At 44.6% G+C, this 13,606-nt stretch overlaps 1 protein-coding gene across 3 annotated transcripts in view; it reads left to right on the top strand.

Annotated features, from left to right (window-relative positions):
* Nucleotides 1-13,606, top strand: part of mms4 (Methyl methanesulfonate sensitivity 4) — a 38,832-nt gene that overhangs the window by 15,490 nt on the left and 9,736 nt on the right. For 2 of the 3 annotated variants that reach the window (XM_075702176.1, XM_075702175.1), the window contains exons 6-9: nt 42-200; nt 3,010-3,122; nt 5,222-5,345; nt 7,147-7,262. In XM_075702176.1, the coding sequence (XP_075558291.1) occupies nt 42-200; nt 3,010-3,122; nt 5,222-5,345; nt 7,147-7,262 (512 nt within the window). The remainder of the gene's footprint in view (nt 1-41; nt 201-3,009; nt 3,123-5,221; nt 5,346-7,146; nt 7,263-13,606) is intronic. The other variant, XM_075702177.1, reaches the window with a different exon arrangement.

Here is a 13,606-nt window from a genome sequence, read left to right as displayed (position 1 = left end):
GCTCTTGTTCATTTGTTGCATTTTGTTTTGTTCTTCTGCAGGACGACTGCTTGTTGTCCAGGGAACAGATGGAAGAGAGAGACGTCATGGTTGTGCTTCCCTGGGACCAATTCCTGCACCTGGTTGCATCCCAGAGGCAGGCAGGTGCCATACCAGCCATCTGTTGCACTCTTGAAGGCACTCACGTGCTTAACAGCAGTGTAAGATGAGGATTTTGGATCCTTTGAAGAAGTAAAAGAAAAGGCTTAAAGGATTGTGGTTTGACTGCATAGTAGGTCAATCTTGTACGGTAGATCTTTTTGGCAGAAAGAAAAACTTTGAGAAGCAAACGTTTCTATGCTAATTTCTTTCATGCATGCATGGCTAAGCCATTGCTCTAATTCCTCGTACAGTGCTGCTCTCAGTGCACGCTCAACACTTTTTGTTGGCTCTAGGTTTGCACAGCATGTGCACCATGTTGCTGTACTCCCATACAGTGTAGAAATTGAACTTTCAGTTCCTAGTGATAACTGTTAGACTGAATGCTGTACATTGTTTGTCGGGCAAGTGCTACATGCGTATGTGAGTCAATCAACTCCTTAGATTTTCATTTCTGAACTACAAAGTCAGCAGTGTGTGTGGTTGTGCAACTAAATACTTTTGCACCAACTGACAGTGCACTTGTCATTCACTCGCCCACCCTTCTCACTTACTGATCGTCACTACCCCGCCAGCTCCCTCACTATCACTTGTTTGCTTGATTAACTAATTTTACCATTTACAGGGTGTCTACCGACCGGGAAAACCGGGAATTCTCAGGGATTTTGAGTAGTCTGGGAAAAACTCGGGGAAGACTCAGGGAATTTGTACCTCTATCAGGGAAAATTAGCGGTAATTTTGTTGAAAGGGTCGAAAGTCGCGGTAATGCTGGGTCGAGTAACAGACATGAGTCGTAATGAATCGTCTTTGACGCCCTGTCGAAGGCTGGAGGAGTTTCCAGTGTACAGTCAACGACCGACGTTCTGGATGCCCGATAATTTGGACGGCTTCGCGGCACCACCACGTACCCCATAGAGTCAGTGTATCAGAACGTTTGAAATTTCGGGCGCGAGAACCCTCCGCCGTCCGATTTTCCGGACTTTTTGCCGTGACGGCAGGTCCGAAACGGCATTAATCAAAGCCACCACCGCTGCCGTTTTGATTACCTCGCCGCCTCGAACCGGCGCTATCGCACGCAGATCCGCTGGCAGCCGTAGCCACCACTGTGGCAACGCTAGACCTAGCTGCTTCGACGTTCGCTATTAGCTCCTTGTCGTTGGGTGCCGTGTTTTTCATTGAAAGAAGTCGCTGCTGTCAGCAATGGCACCGACTGCACCTTTGTGGTCCTCGCGATTGGCTTAGAAGCTTGGGAAAGCACGATGCGTTGCATAATGCCGGTTCCTGAAAGTCAGCTTCGCCTCTTTACAGAAATGTTAGTTGGTGAAGCATACGAAAAAGTATTGCAGTGAAGCATAACAAGAGTGGGAAGGGCCTATTGCCACGGGACACAGTATGTATTCCTTAATTATAAACGCGTGCATCCGGTATCTCCTGTTACAGTACGAGCACCGATACGCCTAATACGTGTATTGACAGGCCTTAAGAGCGTTTTCGAATGTGCCTGTGGCGGTTTGAGCCCCTTAAGGGCAGTAAATGACATGCATTTATTTTTTCCAACTGGCTGATTTTTCGGACGTTTTTGCGGCCCCTAGGGAGTTCGAAAAATCGGACGTTGACTGTACAACTGACCAAGATGCTTGAAATGGTCCTTGGGGCGAACGAGTAGCAGGAGGAGGACAAGAACAGAAATTATGTACGCATTGAGGAATAAACGGGAAAGGAAGCTTGCTTCCACCGTTTTGAAGGAGCGTGAGCTCAAAAAACAAAGTTTTGGCTGATGCCGAGATGCAGGTGTCCCGCATCCAAACCAAAATAAACTCTTTAAAGAAGTGAAACACAACACAGGCGTCGTGTGCGGGCTGAGAGTATGTCAGAACAGTTGAGGCTGACTTATGACCTGTTGGGAGAGAATCTCAATTGTGACAAAGTTCGGGCCTCATACCACTGAGCTTGCTATCAGTTGATAGAAATAGCTCATATTCGAAAATATTTGCTTCTGTATGCATTTCCTTTTTATTCATATTTGAGGATGTCTGACTCGATTTGCAACTTTTTTTGAAGACACTTTATTTGCTCTGCTTTTTACTAGCCCCTCCTTTCTATTCTCTTTTTGAATAACATAAACACTACCCCTTAGTATTCAAACTGAATTACGTCGTTTTTTTTATTTTTTTAATATGCTTACTAGAGAGTGACAGCATCGAGCGATGTAGTTTCAGCGCGTCTTGACATAAAATATAGTTCTGCATCACTCAGGGAATATTGCAAAGGCACTCAGGGAAAACCTGAAAAACTCGGGGAATTTGGAAATGTCAACTTGGTAGACACCCTGCATTTACTACCTACTGGCTTGCTCAGTGCTAACCAATATAATTGGCTTACCCACCCATCCATTCACTTGGTTGCTGTCACTCACTCACCCACTTGCGCACTCACTCACATTGCTCACCTTTCTATTTGCATGTCCACTAAATCACTCTCTACTCGCATGTTTTTGCTTTGCTTACTGATCCACTGATTCATCCAGTCACTTGTCCACTCACTCACCAATTCACCTGCCCACCTAGTACTTCCTCACTCCCCAGCCCACTCAACCTGGTAGATCTCTTTATAGCTCACTCGTATGTAAACTTCATGATCAGGCAGAGTGATTTCCAGCATACCACTAGTCCAGCATGTCACGAGTCTTCCATCTCTCAATTACGATCCGCCGTTGCTCTTATCTCATTTAGTGAGCACTCATTTAGGGTGCTTTTGAACAATAGGTTTAGGACATTTCAGGTGGGTTTGTTGAAGGGAAGTAGCGATTGAATCAAACAAGAGTAACATTACCTGCATTGCAAAACGTGCCCACAATAATGTGTGTCGCAGGACTCTTCAGCGAGGACCCAGACGTCTCTTAGTGAGCACATGATGAGCATCAGTGAAGTCTACCCAAACAGGCAGCTCACTTACGTTGTCTACGGCCTCGAGAAGTACTTCAAGTAAGTCGCTGGCTCTAGCACTCACCTTGTGAGCCCTGTGCTTGCTTTAGTCAACCTCATTGCTGGTTTCATCTTTTTCTCTTTGCCAAGATCAAAGGCATGCTACATGTCTCTTGTTAAAAAAATCAGGTACCTGATAGATTTATATTTTGTCTAGGAGGTCTAATGTCATGTATCTCAAAGTCATAGGAGTTCTAATATCATTTCTACATTAATTTTTTTACTTGAGTCCATAAAAACTGAGTGTGCATTAGATTCAAGTGTGTGTTAGAATTGGGCAAATGAGGCGGCAATGTGGTTGGGCTTTTTTTTTTTTTGTCTCTTTAATTTGACCTGCCAAGCAACTTGATCTATTTTGTCAGTCTTGTAAAGGTCTATTAAACGGACACTACAGGCAAATACCAAGTCAAACTAAAGTTATAGATTAGTGCTTGAGAATCTTAAGGCGTCAATATTATCGCGAACAGAGCCTTAATAATCGAGAAATCGAGGTAAATGCAGGACATGATTAGAGACTCCCAAGGGACATTCAAGCACTTACTCGATGACGAACGCACTCCTCAGTTAAATTCTGTCACTAGTACTCAACTGCTCGTTGCACAAAATATCCTCCTATTCTATTATAAGAGGAAATAAAATGCTACTTGTCGAGTTCAATTACATGTTTAGAAGAAAGAACTCATTGAAAGTACTGTTGGCAATGATGCGGGCGGTCGAAAGGTTTCGTTTTCGCTCGACTCTGCGCCGCCCATGCTTTCGAGTTTCAGTACTTTGCTGATTACGTAGTGCTGTGCTGGCTTTGCTGGCTGGCGAGAGTCGCACAAACTGCAAGTAGCAGAGAATTCAACTTCCATGTGATGTCTCGGAATGCCAGAACGGTCTACGCCACTTGACCAAAAAGCAGTTGCAGTGGTTAATCTGCCGCTCGTCGTGGCTCGGTGCCGCTTTCTGTCAGGTGCCGTTTTACTCACCGACGGCAGCAAAGGGTGGTGATGGTGTATGCAATGTCACCACTCCCCTGGTTGGGTGGTGGGAGATTTGAATTTCGAAAAATGTATTCAAACCCTTCAGATACAACTTTCTCGCAAACTAAGTCTTTTGTTGGCACGAAATCAGCGTTCCAAGGTTTCTGGAAAGGTATTTGAACAGGCCATGCTGACTTAGTATTTGCCTTTAGTGTCCCTTTAATAAAGTTTGGTAATTGGTTAATTGATAATATTGTCAATGGACATTTTAGATATGACGTTATACTCGATGAGTTGTCATCCATATTCATTATGATTCAGGGTCGACAGTAGTTGTTTTTTAAGTAAATGGTACTATCTATTGCCTGCTACTGTCCCATTAATTGAGTTGAGAGCATGAGGAATTGCTGAAGTCTGCTGATTATTTCATTGTCGTTCTTGTCTTTCCTTCAGCGCACATGTCGTTACGTAAGCATGGAATTTTTTTTTTTATGACGCTGTGTCTATTTGTGAGTGGACGCTTTCCATGATGATTCTTTCAATTGTGCTTGTGCTGCCACTTGTCTTTTAACAGCTTTGGCTTTGTCTGTTGGTGTGCCGGTATTTCAGAACTTTACAAGCTGAGCATGACGTTGCACGATCAATTCCCAGCTGTAGTGTCCCCATTTCGAAGGGGGTGAGATTAGAAAAAAAAAAAGCAAATATGCTAGTGTACTTCGATTCAGGTGAATGGCAAGAAACCCCAGATGGTTCAAATTGATGTGGAGCATCTACTATGTAATTTATCATAGCCCCAGTGTCATTTTGGTACAGCTGGCGCCACGATTCATTAGAAATTTTATTAATTAGCCCCACACTCAGTTTTCTTTTTCAACTGTCGCAGTAGCTCATTGGCTTAAGCACGAGATCGTGGGTTGGAATCTCAGTCGTGGTGGCCACATTTCGAAGAAAACGATACTCAAAAGCACTCGTGTGCTGTGCTCTGGGAGTGCAATAAAGAACACTGCCTGGTCAAAATCGATCCCGAGTCCTCTGCTACAGAGCTCCTCGTAGTCCACTGGGCAGTTTCGGGCTGTTCAAACCCCACAACCTCATTTTTGGCTTTGCTTTTCACCCCTGGCTTTACAACTGCAGGCAGCAAAAGAGTCGAGCAAATGCCGAGTACCGTGCCCTAGTGCTTGGCTCCCAGCAGGCAGTTCGCAGGCGCAAGCCGGGAGTCTACGACGGAGTCCCCCTCTCCCGCAAGGATGTCCAGGAGGTAAGGCGAGGGAAACTGGCACCATGCAGCAAAGAGCACCACGAGTGCTTGTTCCTGGGGTGGCTAAACTTATTTATTTGTGGCTAAACTGGGCTGCTTAGCATGAAAAATTATCGTGAATGTGCAAGGGATATCCATGAATAAAAAAAAGTTTTTTTTTTGTCCTGACGTTTCTTCTTTCTTCTTTTCTTTGACTTTTGAAAGAGCCAAGTCAAGCTCTGCGGTGGTGGATCAGTGGCAACTCCGTTGATCTGCCGTTGAGCTCGATGTCCCAGGTTAGAAACACAACTACTGAGGCTGCATTTTGATTGGGGCAGAATGCAAGAACGTTTGTTTGCTTAAATTAAGTGCACCTGGAAGTGCAAGTACTCAAGGTGTCCAAAGCTAATTTGGAGCCCTCTGCTACTGTTTTTCTCTTAGCCACTGTGTTGGCTTGATATGCCTAGCCCCATTTGTCCGTCCTCAAGGGCATGAAACAACAGCGTGGTGACCAGTGCTGTGTGTTGGAGCATTGGCCATCTTCTAAAATTTTGCTGGAATCTTACGAGGTCTTCGAAAGCAAGCTTAATTGCAGAAAACAGGAGAATTTGGTTTTGTGCCATGTTTCAGGGACGCTTGCACTTCAGGGCCCATAAAACAGTTTTGTGAACATTGTCCCAGTAATCTTCTGCCAACAGCATGTCTTATTATGGATTAGTTGGCCGAGTTGGTTGGTGATGCCAAAGGTGAGGCAAAACGGTGCAAGCCATGGGACAGCTGATTTTCCTGCGGCAGCTACCACACATGGGAAGGGGAAAGTAACAAGCAACACGAGAACTGTGAACAGCGTTATTGTTTATCGTAATTTTTTGCTGCCTGTATGTTGTCCATGCTGCACGAAATCAATCAGAAATTACCAACTGGCTAATCTCAACATATTATGAGGCAGGACAGACGGTGTGAAGTAAAGGCGAAGCACAGATAAAACAAATGATGGGGCGAGTTCGTGATCTATCACATCTGGCTGTACTCTGTTTCATACTTAGCAGGTAATACTGTGGAGGCTACACAAGTATCTAGTGCAGTCATAGAAGTCTTGCTTCATGCGTTTCTATTTGCACTTGCTTTTGTTGATCTGCAACTCCTTTTACGGAATAACTCCTTCATGTAACTACAACTACAGCTTGCGGATGTAATGATACATCAAATGAATTATTATTTGTGCGTATTTTTTGTTCCACGAGGTGGCATACTATGTTTTTGGTCGCTAGTGCTAGTGATGCAGCTCTGGCTGCTGGTCACAAAAGCACGACCCTCTGCTCATTGGATGTACAGATAGGTTCAGATCTGTGACACTTTCCACGTAATGATTACGTCATAGCCCGTGGCATAAATGGACAAGACCTAATGCTACTTTGAAGTACATGACACATACCTTTGTTGTTGTTTCATATGTTACACACTGTTTTTTGGTCGTGAATGCAAGCAGTGAGACTAAACCTTCTAGCCTTCGTACCATTGCCTGCTATGTATGAAACAAAGTATGTCACACATACTTGCACACGAGGGCTGAGAGACGAAAGGATAGATACAGATGATGCGTTTGTCTGTCGTTCAACTTTCAGTTTTCATGTGTATTGGCACATTAGATGGAAATCATGGCGTGGCATGCATCCGTGTTTGGTTTTCTTTTCTTTCTGATCATCCATCCTGTCTCGCTCATTGCTTTTCTTGTTGTCTTTCATATTTGTTTTGGCATTGATAAAGCTGGCATGCCAAGCGAGTGGTTTCTAACGTTCCTCGGTTGCCTGTGACTGTGCAGACGCTGGTGCCACTGCAGCTGGACAGTGGTGTGACCGTGGCCACCAAGGAAAGCACAGAGGAGCTGGCCGAATATCTGGCCAAATTCACCCGTGCTCTAGCTGAGCGGCCACACAGGTATGAAGCGGCAACTGTCCCATTGCTGCAGCCTTGTGTCTGTTTCTTGTAAACGTGAAGTTTGCCTACCTCGCCATGGTTCAGCATGGGTTGGCTGCTCTTTGCTTGTTTTCTTGCCATATAAACTGGCTGATCTCAGGGATGATGTAATATAAGGTGGTGATTCAGTGGGCCAGTGCACAGCACGTATCGCTCAAGTTTTTTAATATGAATCGTAATGCAGGTTAATTCCACAGGCAATGCAATCATGATAGTTCTGATAATGCTGTCACATTACAGTTGCTCAGGTGTACCATGTGTGCCTAGCTTCTTTGCCTCTTTCTCCAGGTTTGGCATTGGCATCTTGCCTAGTAGTCTTAGCTGGGGTTCTCGCACACAGCTGCGGTTACAGGACAAACAACATTTACAAAGGACAAAGGTCATCCCGCTGGATAGGCTCAACAGAGCAGAGGGTCTCCACATTTGTATTGGTTTGCAGGCACCATTCATCTCTTTGCATAGCATTTATTTTAAATGATGCAAGAAAGCGTTGCGTATCATAGATTTCCACGAATGCATCTTATTTCCCATAATTTTTTGGCTGTTGCCTATGTCAGGGGTTCCAAAAACGGGGTTTCGTGAACAGCATCTTAGGGCCCATACGAATCCGGCCCCATCCCCCAATCAGTTAATTTCTACATCAGAGTTTCAATTTAACAATTAAAACCACCACATCCACACTTTAGTAGCCTTCACAAGAAAGGCGATCATGGCAGCGGTGTTAAGATTCGCGGCTGAGTAAGTATACTGGTGGGAAGAAGTAGGGAGGGGGTTTGTGAGACTCTGGGAAGCCAGATGGGTTTCCACAAGGCCAGAAAATTTGGGAACCCTCTGTCTGGTCTATGTCATGGTCGGTATGCCAGTTGTGAGATCATCCAAGCTAAAGTAAACATTTGGCTCAGCCACTAGTTCGGAGAGAGACCGAATTGGAACTCTGGATGCTGATGGATTCCCTTCTGCTATGGATTGCTCCTGCCGTCTCCCTTCACTAAGTGAGAGACCAGCTGCAGTGTCCACAGCAGGAGACACCGCCCTCCATCCATGCTTGACAAGTGCTGTTAACCATTCTGAACTGTAGCGCAAGAAAAGACAAAGCACAAGAGAAGAAAGAGAGGCACATGATTGCTAGACTTGTAACTGAATCTTTATTAATAAACCTAGAGCCTAAATAAAAACCAGGAGCACATATGCATTGGCTGTGCAACATAAAAAAAATGCCACTTTCACACAAAAAAATATTATAACGCCAACAAAAGTCCAAACTGTGTCATTTGAGATTGAGATATACGTGCCCGCATCCCAGTGGGAGGAAAACCGTTTTTTTTTTTCCTGTCTTTTCAGGAAGTTTTGGATATCCTGAGAAAAATTGAAACTTCTGTAGGAATAGCTTATATTTATTATTTCAGCAATAAAAAATAATTATCCTTAAATACATGTGATAGTTACGTAGAGAACACGAAGGAAATGGAATGAACGCCTTGTTGTCTTCTACGAAAGATTGCTAATTTGATAACTGAAAACAAGTTCACTCAGCGTCCGAGTCATACCTGTGCCACACGGGCGAGGTTAATGCCATTAACCTCGCCCGTGTGGCACCTTAAGACCTTAAGTTTTTTAATGCTATTATATTTCGATCGCTGCTACACGTGCATACTTAATGACATTAAGCGTTGCGATGGCGATAGCTGCAGTGAAACGAATAAGTTTGCTTGCCAATCATAATACAATAAAAAGCAGTTATCTAGAAAGCAGATGTTTAAGAAATGGCATGAGAAACATTAATCGGCGTATTGTATGTAGTTTACTTCAGGAATGTCATTGTTGCACCCAGTCATAAACTGTTTGAAGCCAAAGCTAGCTCGAAGACCAATCCATAGTGTAGCCAATGCATTGAAATTGGAAAAATAGCTCTCACAGCTTCAAAGGTCTCAAGCAGCGATCCTGAAGAATTTGACTGTGTGCTCCATCCAGTTTGTTCTTGCGTTGCTTCTTTGAGTCAAGCATCGTCGAGAAATTTGAGGGCTTCACTATGAAGCCAACAAGGCAAGGAGCCGCCGCCATGCAATCTAACGGCTTCTCCTGGCTAACGCGCTCACGATTAGTGCTCTAGCCATGAGTAGCGGCAAGATCACCTGCTGATCTCTATGAAAATAAAGAGCTCCTTTTAAAAAAGTGAAGAAAATATTAGTTGTTTTTATCTACAAGTTTGCTTAATATCATGAGAATGTGCTCACTACGGTCATGGTGGGGACATTGTAAACGAGAGTACGCATTCGACGGCCAAGTGAGTTGTAATAATTGTAAGAACGCACTAAGCCGCGAGAAAGAGCAATTTTTCAAAGAAAGTGAAGAATATGTTAACTGTTTTTCACTAATAATCCGTTTAGTCTCGTCAGAATGTGGAGACATTGGATCGAGAGTACTCGTTTGACAGCTAAGTGAGTTACAAGAACGCACTACGTCCCTAATGGCATTAAGCTTTAATGCCAATTAAGCATGTCCGTGTGGCACCCCTCGAATGACATTAAAGTTTAAGGCAGCCAGTTATTGTCATTTTCTGTGCCCGTGTGGCAGGGGTATCACTCTCACTGAACACGCTTGCATTAGAATTGATCACGGCTGCTTCCACATTAAAATTTGGTTGTACATAGACAAGTTTCCCAACACATTTACTTGTGACCCTGTCGTGAAGCTTGTTACAAACATTTCTAAACAGAGACCAGTGTCGTTCACAACTGGCAGACGGCGAAGGTATCTGCAGCAGCCTAGAAGCAATAGGTGCCTGCGACTGATTAGTGAAAAGGCCTTGCCACCAGGTAGATGGTTCCACGTGCTTCGCTGAGTCTCAGCCGCCGGTCCTAGACTGAAACCCAGAGGGCGTCCTGTATTCCCCTATGTTTGAAGGCTGCGCTATGTTTTGAAAATCAAACTGAAAAGCATGTCACGAAGGCACTTGAAAGCTGTGCTGCCATTCTATTGTTGTTAAAGTCGCTTTTAGAACCGTATGCTGACACAGCAGGAAATGGCAAGTGTAACTGAATGTGGAAATTTTAATGATTTTTTTCCACCTTCTCTGTTCTAAAAAAAAGAGAGAGAAAAAAAAGATTTTTTCCCCTAATCTCTGAGTTTTTGTTCCTGGCCCTTACATCTCTGAGTATGCCTGCTCAGGCGCACATTGCACTGATGAACTGCATTTTGTACTGTGCTGGAACATGATAGGGGTGTGAAAATATTCGAAACATTCGAATAAGAAATTGAATAGTGTCCTATTTGATTTGCTTTTCAAATCGTATAGTAGTCAATATTCGTAAGCGCAAATATTCTTCTAATGCTGTGAAAATATTTCAAAACATCCACTGCATCCAAGTAAACATACAACTGTAGCAAAGATATGACAAATTTGCACCCCCACGGGCTTAACATAGACATAAAACATGAGTACTACTCGGGTAATGGAGCAGGCTATGCCACTTAGGTAGCCATACTTTACAGTCTGTACAGCATTCAATCACACTCTCTGAAGAGTCCTGCGCATTTAAAGAAACTACTTGTTTGCTTCTAATGCTTCATTCGAGGTTTTAATGAACAACGCTTCATGACGTACTGTGCAATGACAGAAACTTGCTGGCTTTGCCGCTTCTGGGATGTGAACATCGTTTTATGTTGATTACGATAATGGCTATTCATTGTGCGAAAAGTATTCAATATTCGGTTCAATTTAATTTCCTGCTGGCACTATTCTATTCGTATTTGATTCAGTCTCAAAAATCGGTATTCGCACGCCCCTAGAACAGGCTCTGGAGACCGTGTCTAGGGTTTGGGCTGGAGAAGCTGTTCGGACAGCTGTTGCAGTCACAGATAAGCATGCTGGATTTGGCCACTCCGTGTCATCGCCCTTCTTTCCTACATTGCTGCATTCTCTCATACGTATGGTTTGCTGCAGTCACGCAGTAGCTGTGTTGCTCTGCTGCTGAACATAGCGCCACAGATTCAACTCCCATCCCTGGTGGACGCATTCCAACAAGGGGGCAATGCGAAAATATTCATGTAACCAAGCTTTGCGTGAACACAAAAGAAACCCAGGTGGTCAGAAATCAGATCGTAAAAGTAAGCATCCTTTATAGCCCCTGTCAGGGCATTGAACCTCACGTGGCAGTCAACCTCCATGCATGCACATCTCTCTTGCTGCTTGAAAATTTTCCATGAGATGGACTCACCCAAGGCTTTGATTACACTTTTTATGAAAGCGCAGGCAATTATTTTCACCTGTGTGCAGCCGCCCAACTTATTTTTGCAGTGAATATACATAGCTAGCTGCTTGTGCTGAATTTGGTGTTGATCTTGTCGTGTCATGCCTCCAAAGCTCCTCACCCGTGCTGTTCCTCCTCTTCATGCAGCTGCATCTTCTCACTGGGCTTTTTCTAGTCTTACGTTGTCATGCCAACAGCACCATCTCTCTGCTTTCCAACAACTCATGAAACTCGGAGCACAACAGTCGCTTGCCATCTCAACATGCAGCTCCAAAATGTGCAGATCTTTTCTTTATTTGTTGTTACAGTAAGAAAGGTAAACATCCTAAGTGGGAAAATTTCTCAATGCAACAGTAGGACTAAGACCCAAATTGTGAAACCTTAAGCTGTCACTGCAGTTAGGGTACCTTGGTTCACTTACTTATTAAGCACTCTTTAGTGAAGGTTTCCTTGGGGCTTCCTCCACATAAGGCAGCCCAAAAGTTAATATTCTTGCTTACTTTTCCACTCCTAGCCCTGCACGAGCACTTCACCTCATGCTTTACCACGTGATACACAATTTGGTGTGTCTACTTTCGCCTGTTGCTTATGATAAGTGCCCTTGAACCCAGATGCATGGGATCTGTTCCCATATCTACCAGCTTTTCTGAATTTTCTCTAAAGTTTATGAACTAAAGTTTGTTTTATGATTTTACGAATGTTGCTCCAAGCTTTACTAAAATTAAATCTTGTTCACAAAACAGTTTCACTAGTCTGTCTCTGAACCTTCTATTGGAATTCTGGTGGTGAAAAAAAGGTCGCAGTTTTGCCCGAAAGGCAAAGCATGGATTGCAGTAGCAAATTAGCAGACAACATGCGAAGTAAGGATAGTACTTATCCGATGTGTCAACTTGTAAACATTCGCTTGCTAACTAAATTACCAAGCATGGTGTCAGCGCGCATAGCCAGCATGAACACATCACAGTCGATGACTGTGGACTTGCGCTGTCAGAACGCTGGCATGAGGAAGTGCGGCAGCAGCAGCGAGCGAAGTGACCTTTGCACTGTTGATCACTTCAACGCAAACTGAGCGCCGAGAATACACAGAAGCGCAATGATACGAGCCACCACCAACGCACCTTGACTCTGCCCTCAATGCAGATTGCTCTTAAAGGGACACTAAAGGTTACTATTAAGTGAACGTGGACCATTGAAATACCATCCCAGAAACCTCGAAACGCTTGTTTCGTGCCAAGGAGAGACTTATTTTAAGAGAAAATGCGTTCTGAAGCGTCCACGTACCTCTAGCGCAGTTCAAATCGCCCGCCCTCCGATCGAGGAGTACTGACATCATGGTCTCATAGTGACGTTGCGCCATCGGTGAGTAGAACGGCGTCCGCAGACGGTGCTACGGCTTTTCTGCACAAAACGCAAACGCGCGGCCAGAAACAGAGCCAAGACAGAGCCGACAGCAGAGCGAAAGTGGGAGTATGGTGGCTAGCGGAAGCAGAAGCGCGCGACCATAAGCTGGTACTTTATTCTATGACGCAAACTTCGACGCTCGTCACAATGGACCCTAACAACGACAGATTGGCTCGCGATGCTGGGCTCAACTTCAGCGATTTGAGCACTGACGAGCGCAACCTGCTGCTGAGGGCTCGCGCTGCCGGCGTCGTTGCGTACTACGACGGCGGCCTCGACACCGGCTCTCCGGAGCGGGAAAGCAACGAGGGCTTCCCACGACATCACAAGGACGTGGCATTCTCAATGCTTGTTCGAAATGAAAGTTTCGCGAGCCAGCGGAACCCGCACAGCATGACGCGATAACGAAACTACTGAAACTTCAAAGCGTGCGCGGCGCAGAGTCGAGCGAAAACGAAACCTTTCGACCACCCATACTACTGAAGGGTAACGTCAAAAGTTATTTTTTCTTAGAATCGAATAGACGTAGACAAGTAGCATTTTTCTTCCGTCTTATAATCAAATGAAATGATTATTTTTAATACGACCCCGCAGGGGCGTCTGCGTCAGCAGGCGTTTGGTGTGTTGCGACACCACGTACCCGAGCACACGAGG

Source organism: Dermacentor variabilis, chromosome 8 (genome assembly GCF_050947875.1).
Source record: "Dermacentor variabilis isolate Ectoservices chromosome 8, ASM5094787v1, whole genome shotgun sequence".
NCBI lineage: Eukaryota > Metazoa > Arthropoda > Arachnida > Ixodida > Ixodidae > Dermacentor > Dermacentor variabilis.
The sequence above is the reverse complement of the archived record's forward strand: the minus strand, read 5'-3'. Positions and strand labels throughout refer to the sequence as shown.